We start from the raw sequence: 23,483 nt of genomic DNA on the forward strand, positions 1-23,483 counted from the left end.
AAATATCAAACTTTGATCGTATATCAAAATCAAATCCAGAAAATCATAAAGGACGACGGTTTAAGTAGAAAATGAACGTCAATGTGTAGAAATATTGAAAATAAAAGTCATCGTAATTCAACGTTAGGGTCTATTTTGTGAGAATGATTTACCGTACGACCGAACAGTTCTGTATCGATTAAATGAGCTGTACTATTTATTAGGGAAGATAAATAGGACGGAATGTTGATGAATCATAAGTGATTTTCCGGTCAAAATTTAAGCAAGAACAGTTTAATTTATAGTTATTTTCTGATAAATCATAGGCTGGGTGGTAGAAATCTTTAGAATCTTATGCTTTAGATTGTTTGAATTTGGAAAAACAACTCTTCCTAAGAAATAGAAGAAAGAATTAAAACAAGGGATTTATTATAAAGTTATACTAATTTTAACTCGAAAACGATTTGCTACTTTCTCGAATTAAAAAAAAAAACCTGTGAAATATGGTTGGTTGGTTACCCTTCGCGAAAGGGTCAGTAGATCGCCAATATCGCGTCAAAGAAAGGCGTACAATTTTCAAATCAAAAGTCCACCGTTTTGATATTGTAATAACGAAACAACCCGAAGGAAAATTGAAAATGTTTTAAACGATGTATGTAATGATTATTCGGAGATAGTGAGATGCGATCTGGTGTACGCAGGTTTTAGAAAAACGTTTTCTTTATCGTGCCGACGTTTCGATCTTTATTGAGATCATCTTCAGGATTTCTTTGTAGGTGTGTCATTCTTGTCTGTCGTGTTGAGAGTGCCCTGGGGCCGTCGAGTAGGCACTCTCAACACGACAGACACACACTTTGAGCACTGAAGATGATTCCAATAAAGTTCGAAACTACACCAGATCGCATTTCTCGATCTCCGAATAATCATTAGTAGTATTGTTAGTTCCTTGATTGGGTAAAATTGCGAAAAGTAAGGTGGTAGCTCCTCTGGATATCTTATCGAAAAATGATAATTATTTTCATTTTGAATATGATTTTGTCTGTTTATGCTTTTTCATATTTGCAAGGCGGTGAAAAGCTGACGATGCGTTTTCTCAAAAGTAAAAGTGGTGCAAGGTGATTCCACCCATGTTGTCGTTCTACCCAAAATTTCCTGTTCTTCGACCGTAGGTAAAAATAGACCGTAGGTATCAGATATTCAGATGATAATTGGGATACCCTCAGGGTTCCGAAACTTCGGCCTGTTCCCGGTGAATAATCGGGGTCGACGTCGACGATGGGGGAATGGAAAGCCGGCTGAAATGAGTCAGAGAGCCCCCACCATTTCCAGCCTCCCACCATTTCCAGCCACCTTTCCCAGGCCACGTTCGCCTCCAGCCAAGCCAGAGTGCCAGACCATAGTCTGAGTATCGAGTGCCACGGAACCCTGACCGCCTGTGTTCCACCCCAAGACCATCTTCCTTTCTCCAGCCTACAGTTTCAACAGCTAACACCTGTGAGTCTACCTTGTGTCTTATCCGGCTTCTGACGGTTTTTCTTTCTCGCGTTTTTTTGTTTATTTGGTTCGGTCTATTTGGATTATCGACGCGGGGGAAACAAAGGGTTTTTGTATTTTTTTTTTATTGTATCCTTGAAAACGGTGAAGATGCAACGCCATAATAAACGTCGGGCGTTGTTTCCCTCCAATTTCTTCTTCAACACTATTATAAAACGAGTTTAAAATATGAAAAAAAGTATATACATATTTTACATTTATAAGATATATACGTAGTGAAGAAATATTTACCCCCCCCCCCAATAATCGCCTGCAGACGAAATCCAAGCCCCAATTGTCAAAATAGCACTGGCCAAAAATTATTGAGGCTATCCAGTTTCCATTTTTGTAAATTATTTTGTCAGCTTGATTTTCCCTGGGATTGGGGTGGGGTCACATTTGTTCAATTTAGCCCCGATTGGTCGTCATACCCTGCCAACTTAGTTCAGGGGGTTTAGGAAAAACTTAGCTTCTGTTTCCAGTATTAGAAACATCGACCAATTTTTCACTCACGAACCTCAGTCAAGAAAAAAGCAAAATCAGTTTTTATTGTTTAGCTTTCGACCTATTTTAAGGTCATCTTCAAGGCAAAACAATAAATATATCGGACATATTTAAGATAGTTTTCGCTGATGATGACCTTAAAATAGGTCGAAAGCTTGGCAGTAACAACGGAATTTGATTTTTTCTTCAATACCTTCATCCAGTGTTCGTGAAAAACTTACCAGCCGCGCTTTTGATTTTTTATTTATTTTACATTTATTGATCCGTCGTAATAAATTTTTAATTGACGCTCCTGAGGGTCGGCCGGGACCAAGGGGGATTGAAAAAACTTTACCTCCTTTTGTTAGCGTTTCGGTCTCTCCTTGGATCCTTTTAAAAACACAACCCCCCCCCCTTTATGACGTTTCAACCATTAATTAATCAACATAAATTTAAATATATTAAGCGTTTAATATGTTTAAACCCCGTGCTAAAATATAATAATTTGATGGGCGGCCACATTCGACGTAGTTGCGACAGAGCGAGACAAGGCGGACTGGGAAACGGCATTATTTCCGATACAAGTAGGAAAACTCAAGCGTAAACTTAAAAACCAAAAAAAAACAAAAAATTTTAAAAGAAGCTGCTAGATTTTTCATGTTTTAAACTTGTGTGCTAGAAAGATGTTACTTCATTATGGGTCTCGCTATTAAAAAAAATATTCTCGCCATGAAATGTTCATACGTTCAAGTAAATTGAAATATACGTATTAAAATAGGATTTTTTTATACTTACAAGATAAAAAACAATGACTGACCATCCCATCGACGAAGTCGTGATGTGACACAGCGAGACAAGGCGGACCATGAAACGACAAAACCCAAGAGTAAACTTAAAAACTTAAAAGAAGTCAACCATTTTTAGAAGAAGTTTCTTGTTTTAATGCTAGATTTTTCATGTTTTAAACCTGTGTGCTAGGAAGATATTACTTGATTATGGGTCCGTTTCGTCTCGCTATTAAAAAAAATATTCTCTCTATGAAATATTCATACGTTCAAGAAAATTCAAATATATTTATTAAAATAGGGCTTTTTTTATACTTCCAAGATAAAAAACAATGACTGACAATCCCATCGACGAAGTCGTGACGTGACACAGCGAGACAAGGCGGACCGTGAAACGACAAAACCCAAGAGTAAACTTAAAAACTTTAAAGAAGTCAAGAATTTTTAACAGAAGTTGCTTATTTTAATGCTAGATTTCTCATGTTTTAAACTTGTGTGCTAGGAAGATGTTGCTTGATTATGGGTCCGTTTCGTCTCGCTATTAAAACAAATATTCTCGCTATGAAATATTCATACATTCAAGTAAATTGAAATGTATGTATTAAAATAGGACTTTTTTATACTTACAAGATAAAAAAAATCTGACGGACCATCCCGTCCGACCAAGTCGTGACGTGACACAGCGAGACAAGGCGGACCAGGAAACGGCAAAAACCCAAGAGGAAACTTAAAAACTTTAAAGGACTCAAAAATTTTTAAAAGAAGTTGCTTATTTTAATGCTAGATTTCTCATGTTTTAAACTTGTGTGCTAGGAAGATGTTACTTGATTATGGGTCCGTTTCGTCTCGCTGTTTTTTGAAAATAATTTTTTATGAACTACAAACTTTATTCTTATCGATCTAGGATCAGATGACTTTTTCAAATTAAAATCAAGACAATTTTCAATTTTTAGCAGTTCCATCCAATGTGCCAACCCTCTGCGTTCTGGACGCTTGATTTTTTCATTTTATTTTTTGGCCATAGGATGATTAAACTTTTACATTTAAAACTTGCAGTATCATGTGTTTTATTTTTTTTAGCATTTTAGAACTTTGATTAGGAAGAGATATTCCGTTTTCATCCGCTGTGGAAGGAGTATGACTCATCTCTTTATCATCCGGGGAGGAGGATGAAATATCATTAAATTCTTAACTGAATATTTTTTTAAAAAAAGTATTCACAATTTACCCTCTCAAAAGTCAAAATATCAATCTTTGGCGTTGGTTTGGCTGATATTTTCAATAACTTTTCTGACACAATTGGCTTTTTGATCGGCCATCCTGAACTTTTTCTACTTCTTCCTGCCTCATTATACGATACCTAGGTGGTACTTAGTTTCAAATAAAGTCAGAGCCGGGCAAAACCGCTGTTTTACGTGGCATGGGATTGCTTTTTTTCCTGGTATGACTTGTTCGATTGATCCCTGAAGGCTTTTGTTTTTGCCCTCCGGAGATAACAATTCCTTACATCATTTCTGACGAAGCCTTTGTTTCACGACGAAATTTTTTAAAAGTTGAAAAACTATGCCAGACAAAAGATTTGATACAAACTTTTTGATTCATTATTTCTTTTTAAGTTGAACCCGCTTTTTTTTGCCGTTAAAAGTCGTTTTGAACGAAATCCGTTTTCAATTTAAGCCTTTCGAAACGGAAAGAAAACCTGTTCATTTGCGATTTGGACTGTGATGAACGTGAGCTGGAATTGTCGCGCCCGGAGATTATCCTTAATGGCCCCAACTGTTCAGAACATGATCATTAAAACGACGTGAGATGTCTGGAGAAAAAACAATTAGTCGTGCTAGCCCGATCGTTCTGTTCAACCGGACTTATGCTACATAGCGAAACCAGGGGGACCAGAACGGAAGAACATTTTGAATTTAAATGGTCGAAAAATTTTCTGTAGAGAATTTTTTTTTACTGTTCTAAGCAGGGAAATATATTTTTGTACCAAATTTTAATCACTAATGTTTGATTTTCACTTCGCTTAACAAAAGACGTCCTTTGGTTCAGAAAATTGTAGAAAACCTCTATAAAAACAGACTGTGGGACACACTCCATTTAAACCTACTCGGTTTTTGGAATACCTCAATTAAAATCGTCTTAAAGGACTTCGGTCTCTTGTGGATTATGGAAGGAAGTGCAATTGTATGTTAGCGGGACAAACTCATAAAAAATCTAGATCGTGTGTGTAAGAAACCTTTCAACGGATAAAAAATCTAGATCGTGTGTGTAAGAAACCTTTCAACGGACTTTGTTTGTTGAAACTCTACCAAAATTTTCTCTTTGGGCAAAATCCCCTAAAAAACAACGTTGGTTGAGCAAACGAAACTAATACAAAAATTGCTTGTGGAAAACTGAATTGTGGCACAAGCATGGATAAAACCTACTTTGTTAGAGAAACAAATTTATAAAAACTCATTAGATTTCGTGGTCCGATTGGCCAAATATCTTTCAATTAATTAATCATTATGTAAGGTATTGGTTGAAAAATGGCATGAACTGGTTGTCCAGCATGAAACGAAAAATCTTTACGATTTTGTGAATAACCATGTGATTAATTTCTTGTTTTTTATGAAGCTTTATTTTATTAATATTGGGAGATCGTGAGATGCGGTCTGGTGTCACGTAGGTTATAGAAAAACATTTACTTTATCGTGCCAACGTTTCGATCTTTATTGAGATCATCTTCAGGGCCTGGGATTTGTAAACATTGTTTAAATTTAACAAATACATGTAAGATGTGAAAAAATGAATTTATAGAATGCTAGAAAATTTTAGATTAAAAAAATGGAATTTATACAATGTTAGAAAATTTTAGATTCGAAAAAATGAATTTATACAAAGCTAGAAAATTTATATTAAACAAATGAATTTATACAATGCTAGAAAATTTTAGATAAAAAAATTGAATCTATACAATGCTAGAAAATTTTAGATTAAAAAAATGGAATTTATACAATGCTAGAAAATTTTATATTAAAATAAATAAATGTATACAATGCTAGAAAATTTCTATTAAAAAAAATGAAATTATACAATGCTAAAAAAATTTAGATTAATTATTAGTATTTAATTGGGATGTGAAAAAATGAATGTATACAATGCTCGAAAAAAAAATGAATTAACAATGCTAGAAAATTTTACATTAAAAAAATTGAATTTATTACAATGCTAGAAAATTTTAGATTCAAAAAAATGAATTTATACAATGATAGAAAATTTTCATTAAAAAAATGAATTTATACAATGCTATTGTCTAGCATAATATAAATTCATTTCTTCTCATCCTACAAGTATTTGTAAAATTTAAACAATGTTTATATATCCCAGACTCTGAAGATGATCTCAATAAAGATCGAAACGTTGGCACAATAAAGAAAATGTTTTTCTAAAACCTACATCACACCAGACCGCACCACACGATCTCTAAATAATCATTGGCTAACAGTCACTAAACACCACACTTAATTTTATTTTTCTTGTAAATAGCATTTTAAAAAACTGAACGATGACTGAACAACATACATTTTTTTGTGCCGAAATAAACTGTCATCGCATAGAAATTATAAACCTTAGAATAAAAAAAAACTCTAAATCTAAGCATATTGCATTTTTAATTAGGAATTTATTGGCCGAATTATAATTTCAATGGATATAAGTGTTTAATTTAGAGAACGGTTTTTGTTGAAACAGCATTCCCTATTCGAGAAATGAAATTATCATTTACCATTTGCATAATTATAAAAGAAGGCTCGGCTATTCCATGGTTGTTATATCTAAGATTCGAGACGAATTAGTTCCGCTTGGTGAGCTCTTCTTGAAAAACGAGGAGTAATTCGAACGACATGCAGGTGGAATTTTCTTAAGAAGGATTTCCCAACGGGAACCATCATGACAAAGACGGTTTTTCATATGTCCTTGTACCTCTGTTATACCGTTCATTTGTCTGGGACGAGTACAAACGATTATTATCCAGGACTTGGTAATATAAAATAATTTCTATTGAAAGCCCGTTGATTAAAAAACGGTTATGGGTTGTTCATAGGAGTGGTATAAAATATTGGATTGATGTAGGACCTTGCATTACACTAATAATACCTACTTAAGAGCACATGCAATTAATTTTTATGGACTTAGGAGGTCATATGGTACGTCCATATAGAGGTGAAATGAGTGCTAAATATAGATGGTATCGTTTACCAGCCTTGAAATCACTCCTTTCAGAACAATTAAATCGGATGGAATTTCCTTTATCAACTTGATCATGGACATAATTGCATAAAGAAGAAATTCACTTTCTAGCTAATATTTCAGACGTATGGGCTAGAATATAGTTATGGTAGTTTTTAGAAGAGATAGAACCAAACAGAATAGATTAATTTTTCACTGAACAATTACAAACCGTTTTGAACTGATTTCCCACGAAATACTTGGGTTAGTAGAAAGGTAAAAAATGTACTTAAATTTTTAAAAAATTGTATATTGGTTTCTGTCATATGCAAAGCCCCTATTTTAACACAAGTTAGATTAAGTAAGGTTCATTAAACAAACCAAGTAGGTTTTATTTCCATTCCTTCCTCTATGAAAAAACATTAAGTATAGGTTTTGCCTGCAAGTTGCTTTAAAAAGCATTTTCCACAAACGTACCCATTTTACTACGCACATGCCCCAAACATTATTGGTTTTAGATAGGTTTCTTCCGCAAACAAATTAAATTTAGTAAATTTTATGCATGTTCCTCAAACAAATTAGATTTTCTATAGGTTTCTTCCACAAACAAATTCAATTTTAGATGGATTTCTTACACAAACACAATAAATTTTATGTGCTTAAGAAATAAAGCAGTTTTTGGATTGGTATCATCGAAAAACAAAGTAAATTTTATGCATGTTCCTCAAACAAATTAGATTTTAGATGGGTTTCTTCCACAAACAAAGTAAATTTTATGCATGTGCTACAAAGAAATTAGGTTTTAGATGGTTTTCTTCCACAAAGTCAATTTTATGTATGTTCCACAAACAAATTCAATTTTAGATGGGTTGCTTCCACAAACACAATAAATTTTATGTTTATACCACAAACAAAGCTGGTTGTAGATGGGTTTCTTCCACAAACAAATAACGTATTAGATGGATTTCTACCACAAACAAAGAAAATGTTACGCATGTGCCACAAAGAAATTAGGTTTTTGATCGGTTTCTTCCACAAAGTCAATTTTATGTATGTATGTGCCACAAATAAAGTCAATTTTAGATGGATTTCTTCCACAAAGTCAATTTTATGTGTGTGCCACAAACAAATTCAATTTTAGATGTGTTTCTTCCACAAACAAAGTCAATTTTATGTATGTGCCACAAGCAAATTCAATTTTCGATGGGTTTCTTCCACAAACACAATAAATATTATGTTTGTGCCATAAACAAAGCTGGCTGTAGATGGTTACCTTCCACAAACAAATAAGGTATTAGATGGGTTTCTTCCACAAACTAAGTAAATATTATGTGTTTAAGAAACAAAGCAAGTTTTGGATGGGTATCAACCACAAACAAAGTAAATTTTATGCATGTTCCTCAAAGAAATTCGATTTTAGATAGGTTTCTTCCGTAAACAAAGTAAATTTTATGTATGTTCATTAATTTAATTAATTAATTAACTTTTAAAAATGTAATATAATTAATAATAACAAATTTATTAATAAACGTTTATTACTTCAAAAGCATGCCGTACGTAATAGTGTTATTATTAAATTATTCCAGAAATAATGGCCGTTTGTGCCATAAACAAAGTAGTTTTTACATACTTTTTTGATTGAACATATATTTGATACATTGATAAAAAAAAATGTAATTTTCACAATAAAACCTTTTTTACCAGTTTTTCCTCAAAAATTTTAATTAAATATAAAATTAGATAGTCCAATTAATAGTTGCTCTCTTTTTTTAACTTAGGGTTAACCCAAACGATAAGGAACTTCAGACCCGAGTTAACAATATTTTTAGATTTTCATTTATTTATTTGGTCACATAATTTGAAGATTTTTTTTTGCAGGCTAAAGGATGTCAGCTGAGCCGGTAAGCCCCTCGCTCAAAGACCTGCCGAAGGTCGCCGTCGATCTGAAGACTCAGCTCGAAGGGTTCAACACCGATCGTATGAAGCACACGGACACGGAGGAGAAGAACCCGCTTCCCACTGCCGAAGGTAAATATCCCCGTTTCCGTCCTGTTCTCATTTAATAAGCAATAAAAAGGAAAGGAGGAGAAAAGGGGGTTCCACTGGACTTTTTCGAGCCAGCGCCTGTGGGAAACGCTAAAAACCCTCCATGGGAATCGGAAGTCCCGTTACACGGCAACGCCTCTCCCATGGAACGCATATCGACGCCTTTACAACAAAACAAATATATTACGTTTTGAATTCCATTAGTCAAGTATACGAAATCACACATTTCAATTTTTGTCAATAGCGTCACGGTAGCAAGAGATTGTCACAAGCAGGTGGCCTATCCTTAGGCTCAACCAAATCCTCCATTTTATTTTATATGCCCCAAAAATCTCTGTAAATAGGTTTAGTTATAATTTTTGTTAATATACCAAGCTTATAGCAAAAGAAATCTTACTTTTAAACAATATTTAGTGTTTTTCTTGTTTTTTCACCCCTAGTGCAAGGTCATAACTTTTAATGCGTTTTTACAAAATTGAAGGCTTGTATTTTTATTGAAGCACGTCCCCTCAGATTTGAAAATTCCATTTCAACCAAGATTTCCCTTCAGATCGCAGGTACGTCTTAAATCCCACCAACCCCTGTTACCTTTTTTGCCTTAGACCCTCTTTATTCCTTCCAACCTTTTGAAAGATAAAACAGGGTTGGTCGGGGCGGATTCCGCTGCGGTGGTGAGGGATTCTTTCCGAAAGAAATTCCATTGTTCGATTTGAAATATTGCAGGATTTTTTAAACGAAGGAGATAATATTAAAGAAATTCCGTTTTTGTTCAAAACTAAGGGATTTTCAGTTAAAACCCAGACTCACGAACTTACTCAAAAGACGTCAATTCAAACAAATGTCTAACCCTAAAACATTAAAAACATTGGGCTGTTTTTATTGAAAATCCTGGCTGAAATCTATTGAAGACGTCGATCAAGCTGGGTAAGTCCTTATTCACAACTTTAACAGACGATGTCGATAATCTCCACCCCCTTCAAAAAAATGCAGCAAGTCTAGGCATTTGAAATAAAATCTCAGTCCCAACATAGGAAGGTATGGTATGGTAAAAAGGATACTAGGAAGCGAGGTTTGCGTTCCCCAGGCACTACAACCTTTTGGCTTATTGTACCTTCCTAGTTCCTTAGTTCAGTGCAATAGACTCAATACTTCTCCTTAGAAGTATCAGGTCATTGACTGTCGCTGCTGCAATTTGATTCCCTAAGTCTTTTCCGTACATTAGGTTGGTGAGCTGTTGCTTCGCATTCGAAGATGATATGGGTGGCTGTTTCCTCCTCCTCATTACATAATCTGCAAATGGGATCATCGTTGTATATGCCCATGTTGTGTGGATGTTTTCTCAGATACCAGTGACCGGTCCTATCACTCCTCTGAGTTTAGCCCTCTCCAGTTCCAGCAGTGATTTTGCCAGTCTTGGTGAGGGTTGTTTCATCATAAGTGTACTATGTCTAGCACCGCGAGTTTATCCACTTCTCCTTTTGTTTTGTTTGGATCCATTCTGCGATGGAGGATCCTATATTTGTTTTGGTTATCCCAAGTATAGGTTCGGGGCCCTGTATGGTCTTGCAGATCCTTCTCTGGCCATACTGTCTGCTTTCTCATTACCCAAAATTCCCCTATGCTCTGCATGGGCACCCAAGATATCATCAGTTGTGTTTCCCCATGTTTTGGAGATTTTGGGTGCATTCACTGACTAATTTTGATGTGATTCTTTTACATGCTAATGCTTTAATGGCTGCTTGGCTATCAGATCTTATGAGGATTTGTTTGCCAGTGTAACCTCTTTTAAGATTTTCCAGGGCATTGGTGGGATAAGCTTGAAAGACCGACGTGTACTTCTATAATGTGTTTGGTTGATCATGTTTTGGGCTTGTACAGAAAACGCCCGATCCGGTCCCTTCGTTTGTTTTGGGGCCGTGTGTTCTTCCTCTCCTTTCTAGTCCGTTAAGACTGAGGATGTTGTGAAGATTATTTCCGGGAACATATAGTTAATCCCCATTTCAAAGAATGGGTGTCTGATTTTGTTAATTATAGTTGTATGCCTGAATTGTTTAGTTCCCATTCAATTTAATTGTTTCTGGAGCCTAAGTGAGCTTTTCCTAGCCTCTCCTTGTATGAATATTTCCAATGGAGGTAGGTTTAGCAGTTTCTTATACATTTGTAGGGGGTTGTTCTCATTGCCCTTGTGATACATAGGTTTGCTAGTCTTTGTATGCTGCCTAATGTTTGGGTAGCTACTTTTTGTTGAGCTTTGATCCACCAGATTAGTGATCCATAGGTTATTCTGCGTCTTATTACTGCCGTGTACAGCCAACCATTTTCGGTTTTAATCCCCAAGATTTGAACATAGAAAGGACTTCGATTCAATAGAAGTCACTTATACCCCACCAAAATTCAACAAATTGAGCCAATTAAACCCCTGACTTCAACAAAGGATTTCGATTCGATAAAATGTCGATAAAATGACACTCACCACAAATAAAATGTTTCGTCAAAGCAACTTTATTTAAGGGATGGTTTCTATCCCACCAACAAATGAACGAAACTTTAACCACGACCGATTTATAAAAATCAGCCCATTACAATGCAAATGTGCGCACCAAAAATTTAGCCGAAAATCCAGCTTCACCAATTACCAGAAAGTAGGACGTTTTAACAAAAATGTCATTCTTGTCATTAAATGAGTCCTCGTTTTTAACGAATCTAATCTCTCATCAGCTTCATCAAAGCAGTACATTTTAATGAAATGTCAAACCACCGAAAAAGTAAATCGTTTTAAACGTCTTGCTACACCATTTCAACGTCAAATTAGACGAATTCTTCACCAGCCTTCGAGCTTTTTCTTCATAATTTAATTAACTAGGTTTTTAGTTGAGATAAAAAAAAGTTAGTGTCACGAGCGGGATTCGAACCCACGACCTTCGGCTTGATACACCGCTGTTCTAACCACGTAGCTATCGTGACTTCAGTCCACTCGGACACCAACTTCCCATCCCAACCCCACCTTTGAATTTTCCCTCCTTTTTGCCATTTTTCAAATGTCGTGTAATCTATTTGATTCTCGGCGACAAATGAAATGGACACGGAGAGCTTTAGTGAAAAGGAGGGTTGAGATGGGAAGTTAACAGGTCACGATAGCTCAGGCTGTCAGGCTATAGAGCAGCGGCGTATCTAGCCGAAGATCATGGGTTCGAATCCCGCTCGTGACACTGACTTTTCTCTCAACTAAAAACCTTAATTAATTGAAAGATATTAATTGGTCAAGCACACCACGAAAACTAGTGCATTTAATCATTTTTAATCGTTTTCTTTCCATAATTTTCAACATAAATTGGACGTTTTTAACGAATCATACTCACCAGCATCATCAAAGCACGATGTTTCGATGAAATGTCAACTCACCGAAAATTAAACAGATTTGAACAAAAATCCAGCTTCACTCAATGTCAACCTACAGAGAAATTAAGCTGGTTTTTAATATGTGTCCAGAGTCACCAACTTCAGCCAGTTTTAGTGAAATGTCAACCCACAAAAAATGAAGCCGTTTTTATTGAATTTCAGCTTAAATTAAACCTCTTTTGACGAAACTGTATCCTCACAACTTCATCAAAGCAGCTCGGTTTATTGAAATGTTTACCCACCAAGAAGTTAACTTGGTTCGAATAAATGTCCTGAGTCACCAATTTGAACGATGAAGTATGTTTTAGTTGATGTTAATCATATCATCATATTGACGTTTTTTTAACGAACCCTAGCCTCACCAGCTTCATCAAATCAGCCCCTTTTTAATTAAATGTCAACCCACCAAGAAATTTAACAGTTTTGAACGAAAATCCTGGTTCACTACTACCAGAAAGTATCCCGTTTCAACAAAAATGTCAAACTTTCCTTCACATGAGACCTTTTGTTAACGAATCTACACCCTCTCCAGTTAATGAAAACTGCCTGTTTCGATGATATGTCTGCCCATGAAAAATTAAGTCTCTAGTCCCATCACTCATTAAATTGATCCTTTTTTAACAAATCTCTACCCTAACTTTTTTGAATGTCGTTTTTATGAAATGTCAGCCGACCAAGGAATAGAGCCGTCTGATTGATAATCCAGCTTCACCAATTTCAACAAAGTAGTGTAGTACATTTTGAACAGAATGTCAAACTCAGCATCAAATCAGGTCCATTTTTTACGATTTCAATTCTTAACAGCTTCATTAAATTATCCCGTTTTGACGAAATGTCTGAACTCTAAGAGATTTAGCCGTTTCGAAGGAAACGCCAAGATCACCATGAACAAAATGCATAGTAGAAGAATAGAAAATGACAATTTCAACATCAAAACATAAATTTTTAACGGTTGTCTACACACGCCAGCTTCATCAAAGCAACCTGTTTTGATGAAATGCCAGCTTGCCAAGAAATAAACCCACTTCGGATGGAAATCCAGCTTCACCAATTACCAAAGAGATAGCTTGTTTCAACTAATACGTCGATTTTGACATAAAATGAGGGTTTTTTTTACGATTCTGTTCTCACCAGCTTCATTGACATTTTGTTTAAATGTGTGGTGTTTAGTGACCGTTATCCAATGATTTTTGGAGATCGTGAGGTGCGTTCTGGTGTGTCGTAGGTTTTAGAAAAACATTTTCTTTATCGTGCCAACGTTTCGATTTTTACTGAGATCATCTTCAGGGCTCAAAGTGACTCTCAACACGACAGACAAGAATGACACATCTACACGGAAAACAAACACTTTGAGTCCTGAAGATGATCTCAGGAAAGATCGAAACGTTGGCACGATAAAAAAATGTTTTCCTAAAACCTACGTCACACCAGGCCACACCTCACGATCTCCAAATAATCATTTTGTTGAAACTTCACCCAAACAAGGAATGAAATCGTTTTGATTGAAAATGCAGCTTTACCAATTTTAGCAGTCACCCTTCTTAGCAAAATAGGTCTTTTTCAAGGAATTTCTTATTCAGCTTCATGGCCCGCTTTGACGAAACATCGGCCCACCAAGGAATTAAGCCGGTTTTAATAAAAATCTAGGAGAGGCGTGGGTGGCCGCAACGGTTTAGGCGTCGACCGTCGCTCATCACTGTAAGGTGAAGGTCCCGGGTTCGAATCCAGCGGCCCTACATTCGAATCCGACACAAATGGGATTTTTTTCAAAAACACCGGCAACCCGGGGGTTGTCTCGTTGTTGAAATACCCTCGTAAAAAAATAAAATAAATAAAAACTAGGCCATCTATTTCAACATCCAATTAGGACTTTTTTTAACGAATCTCTATCCATATTAAGCTTCATAAAAGCAGCTTTTATTAAGCAATGTCAACCCACTAAGAGATTAAGCCGTTTTAGGCTTAAAAACCAAGCATCACACGGCATCGTTTTAATGCTATTGTTAATTGGCTATTATGAAGGTCCATCCCCAGGCGGTTGTTGGAAGGAAAATCAAGAAAAAAAAATTCATAGGTAATAAAATCCAGACGATAAAATCGTACACGGAACACGGCCCAGCCACTTTAACGTCGCCGAACGATAAAAGCGAGGAATTTCCGCCATGCACCAGGCATTTCCTCCTCTGGGGGAATAACTAATGGCCAGACACACTTAGCATTTATTAAAAAAGGCTCATCTCTCGTAGGAATTACGGCAGGTGATCTTTAATTCTAGCTAGTTATAATAGGCCGTTGAACTATTCTAATTGTGAACTGTTTGCGCTACACCTGACCCAAAAAATCCTTATTGTGGTGTAACGTAGGTTATAGAAAAACATTTCCTTTATCCGGGCGTTTCGAGCTTTATTGAGATCATCTTCAGAGCCTGGGATTTATAAACGTTGTTTAAATCTTACAAATACATGTAGGATGTGGACAAAAAATGAATTGAAATAATTGAATTTGTACAATGCTAGGAAATTTTAGATTTAAAAAATATATATGAATTTATACTTATGCAATGCCTGAAAATTTTAGATTAAGAAAAAAATGAATTTATACATTGCTAGAACATTTTAGATCAAAAAAATATATATATGAATTTATCCAATGCTAGAAAATTGTAGATTAAGAAAAAAATGTGTACAATGTTGAAAAATTTTAGTGTCAAAGTGTTTGCTTTCCATGTAGATGTGTCATTCTTGTGTGTCGTGTTGTGAGTGTGAGTGGCATTCTCAACACGACTCACAAGAATGACACATCTACATAGAAAACCCTACAGAGAAAGCCCTGAAGATGATCTCAAAGATCGAAACGTTGGCACAATAAAGAAAATGTTTTTCTAAAACCTACGTCACACCAGACCGCACCACACGATCTCTAAATAATCTTATTAAAAAATATATAGATATATTAAACTGAAGGATATTGAGCTACGAGTTAAAAGGATTAGATTTTGTATTTTGAATGTACTTTGTCCTAGAGGTGTTTATTGGAGATCTGTATGAAAATGTAAACACAACTGATTTCTGTTATCTTGGATGTCTAATTTTAGAATTTTATCATGAAATTAAAAAATAATGACTTTTGTGATGTTTCTATAGTAGGAAAACAAAGTAATGCAATTTTTGTTAATAATTAAAATTACATGCAAATAGTGATAATTGCAATTTTCCTTGGGAAGGAATCTGAATTTTTTTCTTTTTAATAAAAAAGACACATTATGCGAAAAGTAGCCGGAAAGGGAGGGCTGTACATCCCAGATTCTCAGGCGATTCTCCCACAGGCTCTCGAAAAATTCCTGACTTTCCTACAGCTGTTTCTCTCTTTCTTTCTCTCCCCCAGGCAGACACAAAAAAAGTCTTTCTGACTCTCCTTCTTCCGCCGATTTTATATTCAAATTGTTCTTTCCGATCCGATGCAGACGTGCAGCAGGAGAGGCAGCGAAACGAGCTCATTCACGGTGTTGAAAATTTCAACACGGATAAGCTAAAGCGTACGAACACTGCCGAGAAAATCGTTCTGCCGAACGCTCAAGGTACACAAACGTGGACTAACAGACCAAAGATCCATCCACGAACGTTTTACAATTATGGCAGATAAAACGTCGTTTTTACAAAAACAAAACTAATATTTCATTTATAAGCAGGGTAAAAAAAACTACGACATGCTTTTTTTTAATATAACTTTAACTTTAATATTATTAACAGCTAGTCATAATCGTAAATTAACACACCTAACTATTTGTACAGATTTTAATTTTAATCTTTAAACTTGAGTGGCCAAGGGTGTGGCCCACTTCGATGGGTTTAATCTAATAAACATGGTGAAATCAACATCATTAACAAACATAGCTTTATTATTAATATTTGTATAAAACCTATTAGGTAGATTTTAAAAAATTCTAATCATAATTAATATGAAATAAGTAAATATATATATACTTTTGTATTATCAATTTAAAACCAATGAAAATTTAAATATTTCTTTGGTACTTTCCTGGCATTTTATCAGTTGTTTGTTCAATAAATATTCAAAGAAAAGCGGTTTTTATGTCGTAAACAGGAATATTTTGTTTGTTTGTCGAATCTCTCAAGAAATATTCCCACTTCTTGCAATGTTTTCAGCATTTTATTGGATTTTTTTAAACTACATTTAATAATATTGCTAATAAAATATCCAAAGAAAAAGGTTTTTTTATGTCATAAATATAAATTTTTTGTTTGTTCACTTGTTCTTTAAAAAAATATTCTCATCTTTGCAATTTTTTCATAATTTCTAGCCTTTTAAGGATCTTTCGGGAAATAATTTAATACAGCAAATGAACATTATAAAAAATAGTGTAACAACGACTGAATAAAGTACTTTATTAGATTATAAATACACTCAAAGATAAAAAGGACTTGAACTCCTTATTTTGCTGTTTATTTCAAACTGTATGTATGTATTTTTTATTGTTATATTAATTACAACATACTTATTTTAATGTAAACCTAATTCAATGAAATCAGAAATTCATGAGTTTTAATTTTTTAAAAATATTTAATTACGATGGTTTAAAAGCACATTCACCAAAATACCGGAAAATAATTTAGTGACAGATTAAAATTTAACTAACATTTTATTCATCACTAAATGATTTTTCCGGTGTTTTAGTGTTTTTTTTTTTTTTCAAACCATCATAATTAAATATTTTTTGTTAGAACTCATGAATTTTTGATCTTGTTTAATTTGGTTTACAATAAAATAAGTACATTGTTATTGATATAACGATATAAAAATATAGTTTGAACAACACGATATCATGGTCGGGTTTTTGTCTTTGGGTACATATTTTGTTGTAAATTTTGTTAGTTTTCCCTATTTATTCATAAGAATATTATGGCTACTTATTTTTTTATACCGTGAATCAATTTTATTTACAAATGTAGACTGTAGTTTTTATTAAAGACCATTAAACTGATTCACTAAAAAAAAAAGTTTATGAGAACAAAAATTAGCTTTTAATAGTTTTCGTTATATAATAAATTTATACATTTCACATGCTTATTACTTTCAAGAAATATCTATTATTTACTGGAACTATTTAGCTTTTAACTACCTTTTAACAAATGTTTTATTAGATTATTTATGCGAGTAATATTTTTTAGCCTTTGTATAGTTAAAGCATAAATTTAATTGTTTTGCATACACATTACATCTTGCAGTTTTTTAGCCTTTTAATTTTTCAATATTATTTAAAATACAAAAATTTATAAAGGCTTTGTTATTTCATAAATTTAAATATATTCCCACATTATTCCGGTTTTTTGAAGAATTATGCTTACTTCTTACGGTTTTTCAGCCTTTCCTAGCCTTTTAATTTGTCTTTTAGGAAGTATATATTATTAATAAAGCAAATTGATCAAACCAAAGTTATAAACACTGAATATCTAAAGAAATTTGTATTTTTTGTTTGCCCATCAATTCTTTCCAGAAATAGTTTTACCTCTTTCAATTTTTCAGCTTTTTCTCAAGCTTTTAACGGTTGTTTTTACCAAATTTATTTAATGCCAACAAATCAACATCACCAAGATAATAAATAAATTACATTGTTATAACATAAATATAAATATTTTGTTTATTCCTGATTCTTTCATGACACATTCTTACTTCTTATGAATTTTTTTTTTCAACCTTATCTAAACTTTCAATGGATCTTTGTGCAAATATGTTTAATAATGAACTTTAATATTGTTAAAGAAGTTTTAGAAGTAACGAACATTCGTAGAAATCACACTGCTATATCGTAAAATGTTGACAAAATTTATATTTCGAGAAATATTCTTACTTATAGGTGTTTTTTTACCCTTTTACCAAATGTTTTAACCTAATATATACATGTGTTTGATGTATCATGAACTTTTAATATTGCAAGTTCATGGTTTTATTCAATTTTCAGTTGTTACTTTTTAATAATAGTGTTATTGGGGTTTTTTATCAGCCTGAATTAACTAAATTTAGATTAAATTTCAATAGCTATCAAAATATCCTTAATTATTTTTGTCTACATGTCTAATTTAAGTATTTTGCCCTTTTTTTCAAGTTCAACTTTTATGTTTCACGTCTTGTTAGACTTTTGAGCAGTTTTATTCTATTTGGATAAATTTTTTCTCTTAGGATTATTTATTAAAATAAAATGTTTGACAAATGTGAATCGCTTTGAGGACAGATTTTTGCAGGATTAGCTTAAAGAAATTGTTTTTCTGGTAAATAAAATATAATTTTTAACTATCGACGACTTTTAACTTAATTACTTTTAAACAAAATAATAAAAAGTTTGAACTGTGTGATTGGAATTTAGTAAACAGATCCATGGAGAAGGGATTGTTTACAAGCACAAGACCTTGGGCCATCTACAGCCATTAGGTCATCAGAGAAGTATTCAATCCCAAAGGCTCAAATTTTATTCAATGTTCAAAACGCCAAACGGCAAAGTAGACGCTGATAAAAGTGACTCATTCGACCAATTGGTAGTTGCTAACAATGGGAGGTCACTGACTCACAGATTACAAAGTTTTATGCAATAAATGTTGTAGATACTCAATTGGTTTTGAATGAATCATATTACTCGGTCTAGCTTATTGCCTATTTTGCCTTTGAAGTTCAAATCTCAGGCAATTTGTTACTGGCAGTTGAATCAATATTAAATTATGGGAGTAATTAAACTCTTTTGTTGGGGAAAAAAATTGCTGAAAGTTAATCAACTTTGCAATTGGTCAGTGGCCTTAAAAACAACTTTATTTAAAGATTTTGTAAAATAAAATTAGTTTATAGTTTAATTATAAAAAAAAAGTTTAGCTGATATTCAAGAAATCACTATAATAAAAATTGATTTTGCTCTTATAATATAAAATGAAGAAAGCTTAATCATATTAAAATAAATTGGGTAAATAATAATTAATTTTTAATAGTAGTGTGTGCTTAGTTTCTAATCAATTTTACAATATTAAAACTTTAACAGGACGGGAAAACACTGTGTGGTTTAGTTTTGACTGGGCATTTCTCCAGATTCCTTTTTAAATAAAAGGGCTGCCGAGAAGAATGACAGGATGTCGGGGTGAACGCACCTACATCCTTTGCATGTGCCATGAATTTAAATCACTCACCTCACTCTCTTTCGATACGAATATCTTTTTAAAACTCAATCTCTCATTTCCTTTGGGACAGATGTCGCTATCGAAAAGACCCAGAGGGACCTTTTGCTCGGAGTGCAGTCTTTCGAGACCTGCAAGCTCAAGCACACCGAGACCCAGGAGAAGAACCCGCTCCCAGATAAAGATGGTAAATAGACCAAGAGTTTTTTTTAGCTTGTGTATGCATTTTTTAATGCTTTAAATGTGTCAGCGTGTGATTTTGCTTTGCATGTGTAGCTGTTATGCAGGAGAAGGTTCATCAAAACCTTATCTCCGGTGTAGAAGGCTTTGACAAAAGGACAATGAAACATACCGAAACAAAGGAAATGAACACCCTACCAGATCCTGAAGGTAACTCGATAAAACAAGACGTAAACAGTGCATAACAAAAGAAAAGCGACTAACAATATTTTGTAATACTTAATGTAATTTTTTTAGACTTTTAAAGATAAGAATTTTGACAAAACACAGTGGCTTGATCATTTCTGATCATCTTGGCCTATTATCGCTGAAAATGACGCAGCAGGGCAAAATGTTATGTTGGGGTGATCAAGCTACAGTTTCAAATTTTCTTCTAATCTTGTAAAATTCTATACAAGTCCAATTTATCAGCCTGTATGCATGGAAAAAATGTAAAAAGTGAATAACAATTGCATTTGTCAGTAGATTCTTGAAATTTTAAATAATGTAATCAAAATAGTTTTCCGCTTGAATGTTGATGGTATTAACCAAAGCGGGAAGCAGGTTTTTTTATTTTTGTTTTAAATTAATTCTCAATTTGCAGTGATCGAGGCTGAAAAGGGTCAGCTGAATCTCTTCAAGGGCATTGAGAATTTCGACACTACAAAACTGAAGCATACTGAGACTTGCGAGAAGAACCCACTGCCTACTACAGAAAGTACGTAAATACAATTAAAAACATTAATTTTTTTTAGAAAACAGTTTAATTATTGTTTAATTTTTCAGTTATCAATCAGGAGAAGATGGCATAAAATGTGATAGCACGTCCTTTCTCGGTTAAAAGACGGGATCAAACGTTTTCTATATTTTATAAAAGATTATAAAAAAAAATCTAAAAACTTTACTTTGTCATTACATTACTTATTTATGTACCCAATCGTAGGAATTTTTTAAAGAAAAGTCATTCATTAAGGTGGAATAAATTTTTAAAAAAATTTTTAAAAATAACTATAAAGCTGTGTAGAGAAAAAGACATGCTTTTGAATATTATATTGTCGTATACTACAAATTGTGAATATTTTTTAATTGATAAGGTTATTGATTAATTAATATTGTACTGATACATTTTTTTACAAATTTTGAATTTTTTCTACAAAACGGTCCAAAATTAGCATCATTCCAATTTTTTTATGTAATTTTATTTGTTTTGTTTTTCTTTGTAAGAACTGAAATTTAAACTAAGCCATTTATTTATATATTTACGAATAAGATTTATATTGTGCTCTATATTATTAGTTGTATTTTGTACTCTTGTATTCTGAGGGAAATGGTTGCTAGTCTTCTATGAAAACTTTTTTTTTTTAAATAACATAAATAGTGACTATTTGTTGTTAATCATTTCCTCTTTTTTTTCTGCTTATTGCTTTATATAAAAATAAAAACAGATAAAAGTCCTGGTTTTTTTTCGTAATTTCCTTTCCTAATAGAACTTTTTTTTTCTATTAATCAAACACCTTTAAAATTCGTAAATTGAAATAATGTAAAACCAATTGAGAGGTGGGTCACAGCGCTGATTTTGCAACCTTGGTTGCTCCTGCTAGGTCAGTAAGTCAACAAGACAGTTAACACCAAGCAAAAACGAAAGAATGCACGACGGCAGTGGCCCACTGACTGAATAAACAATTACTTTGAACTATCAAACACGATGGAAATTATTTCTATTATTAAAAATTCTTAAAAATTTTATTCTAACCATTTTTTAATAGAAATTATGCAATGATAATAGTTGTTGTTTTTATTAGTTTTTAAAGGTAGATATTCAGTATTTTCTATTCTTTCAATATCTATTATTTCCAGTGAAATTCCTAAGCATGATTACCTAAATCGGAGGTGATTCAATGATGACAAAGCTACAGTTTAAGGGTAAGATTCATGTATTAAAATTTAAATGAGCGGAAAACCATGTAAATTTTGAAACATTCAAACTATTAACTAATGAATATTTACAAGTGAACACAAAAAATCCAAAAGGGAATGCATGATGGCACATAAGCCACGGTGAAAATGGTGTAATTTTAAAAATGACAACTATTTTTGTGTAAATTATTCAATAATAAACAGCTTCTGTATTTATTACTTTTATAGGATAACTTTTTATTAATCTTCGATACGTAAGGCTCCCAGTGAAGTTCGAGATTTGCTCTAAATCAGAGGATCAGGGATAATCAGACTACAAATGTCAACTAATAAATGACACTTCCAACATGTTCAGGATTATCGTGTATCAAACAAAAAATAAGTTTTAAGTAAAGATTCATGTCTTCAAATTAAATTGAAGGACAAATCAAATATGCAACATTCGAACATTTTTATTATCCACTGAATGTTTAAAGGTGAACGCAAAAAGCCAAAAGAAAAGAATGCGTGATGGACATACGCTAAAGATGATATGGAATTTGTAGCTGAAGAGAAAACAATGATTTTGAACTGTCAAACTTGATCAATACGAGTTTTATCTTCTTAACAATTTTAAATTTAGGGGCAAATTATGCAATAATTAAATTCACTAATTTCATGGTCCGCTTGACCAATTAATACATTACAATTAATTAAGGTTTTTTAGTTGAGATAAAAAAGTCAATGGCACGAGCGGGATTCGAACCCATGATTTTTGTCTTGATGCGCTGCTGCTCTACCACTTGAGCTATCATGACCTCGATCTACTCGAAAAATTTGAAAAATGGCAAAAAGGAGGGAAAATTCAAAAAAAGGTGGGGTTGAGATGGGAAGTTGGTGTCCGAGTGGATCGAGGTCACGATAGCTCAAGTGGTAGAGCAGCGGCATATCAAGCCGAAGATTGTGGGTTCGAATCCTGCTCGTGCCAGTGACTTTTTTATCTCAACTGAAAACCTTAATTAATTGAAAGATAATAATTGGTCAAGCGGACCACGAAAATTAGTGGATTTAATAAGTTAAATGAAGTACTTCACTAAAGCTCTCCGTGGCCATTTCATTTGTCACCGAGAATCCAATCCGATTACACGACTTTTGAAAAATGGCAAAAAGGAGGGAAATTCAAAAGGTGGGGTTGAGATGGGAGTTGGTGTCCGAGTGGATCAAGGTCACGATAGCTCAAGTGGTAGAGCAACGGCGTATCAAGCTGAAGATTGTGGGTTCGAATCCCGCTCATGCCATTGACTTTTTTTATCTCAACTAAAAAACCTTAATTAATTGTTATGCAATAATTGTTAGTTTTTGTTTTTATTATTTATTAATGATAACTTTTTTGTTAATCTACATCTCTGACTTTCACTGAAGTTCCTAAGCAAGATTTGCTAAATTAGTAGATTAAGGATGATCAGCCTACTTGCTGCTTTTGTTTTGTTTTTGTTTTTTTAACTAGACATGATCCCCCCCCCCCGCTGCCTGGACTATTGCCGGCACCTCACATTTCTTCCACCTCACGTTTTAAAAATTTATTTATTTATATATTTTATTTATTTATTTAATTTTTTTAAAAGTTAGCTTTTCTGTAGGAAGTCTGGCAATCTTTCTGGTTGTGTTCTGGGACATTATTTATATAATTATTTTTAGCCCTCCCACGCGTGGTGAAAAGGCTCTGAAACTATCTCATTCACTAACATTCAATCCTAGC

The 23,483-nt window shown here is 33.5% G+C and overlaps 1 protein-coding gene across 6 annotated transcripts; it reads left to right on the forward strand.

Moving 5' to 3' along the window:
- Positions 1-1,328: 1,328 nt before the first annotated feature.
- Positions 1,329-20,914, forward strand: LOC106668146 (thymosin beta-like). 6 transcript variants are annotated; one of them, XM_024230459.1, is made up of 7 exons: positions 1,329-1,473; positions 8,854-9,017; positions 15,898-16,011; positions 19,683-19,796; positions 19,886-19,999; positions 20,433-20,546; positions 20,615-20,914. In XM_024230459.1, exons 2-7 carry the CDS (start codon positions 8,876-8,878, stop codon positions 20,638-20,640), a joined length of 624 nt encoding a protein of 207 aa, XP_024086227.1. In that variant the 5' UTR covers positions 1,329-1,473; positions 8,854-8,875; the 3' UTR covers positions 20,641-20,914. The 6 variants fall into 6 exon arrangements, with proteins under 6 accessions (XP_024086227.1, XP_014252113.1, XP_024086229.1 ...); XM_014396627.2 differs by having other exon boundaries at positions 1,332-1,473; positions 8,868-9,017; XM_024230461.1 differs by lacking the exon at positions 15,898-16,011 and having other exon boundaries at positions 1,332-1,473.
- The last annotated feature ends 2,569 nt before the right edge of the window (positions 20,915-23,483 follow it).

The sequence above is a fragment of the Cimex lectularius genome, unplaced genomic scaffold, assembly GCF_000648675.2.
Source record: "Cimex lectularius strain Harlan isolate CLEC.00 unplaced genomic scaffold, Clec_2.1 scaffold55, whole genome shotgun sequence".
NCBI lineage: Eukaryota > Metazoa > Arthropoda > Insecta > Hemiptera > Cimicidae > Cimex > Cimex lectularius.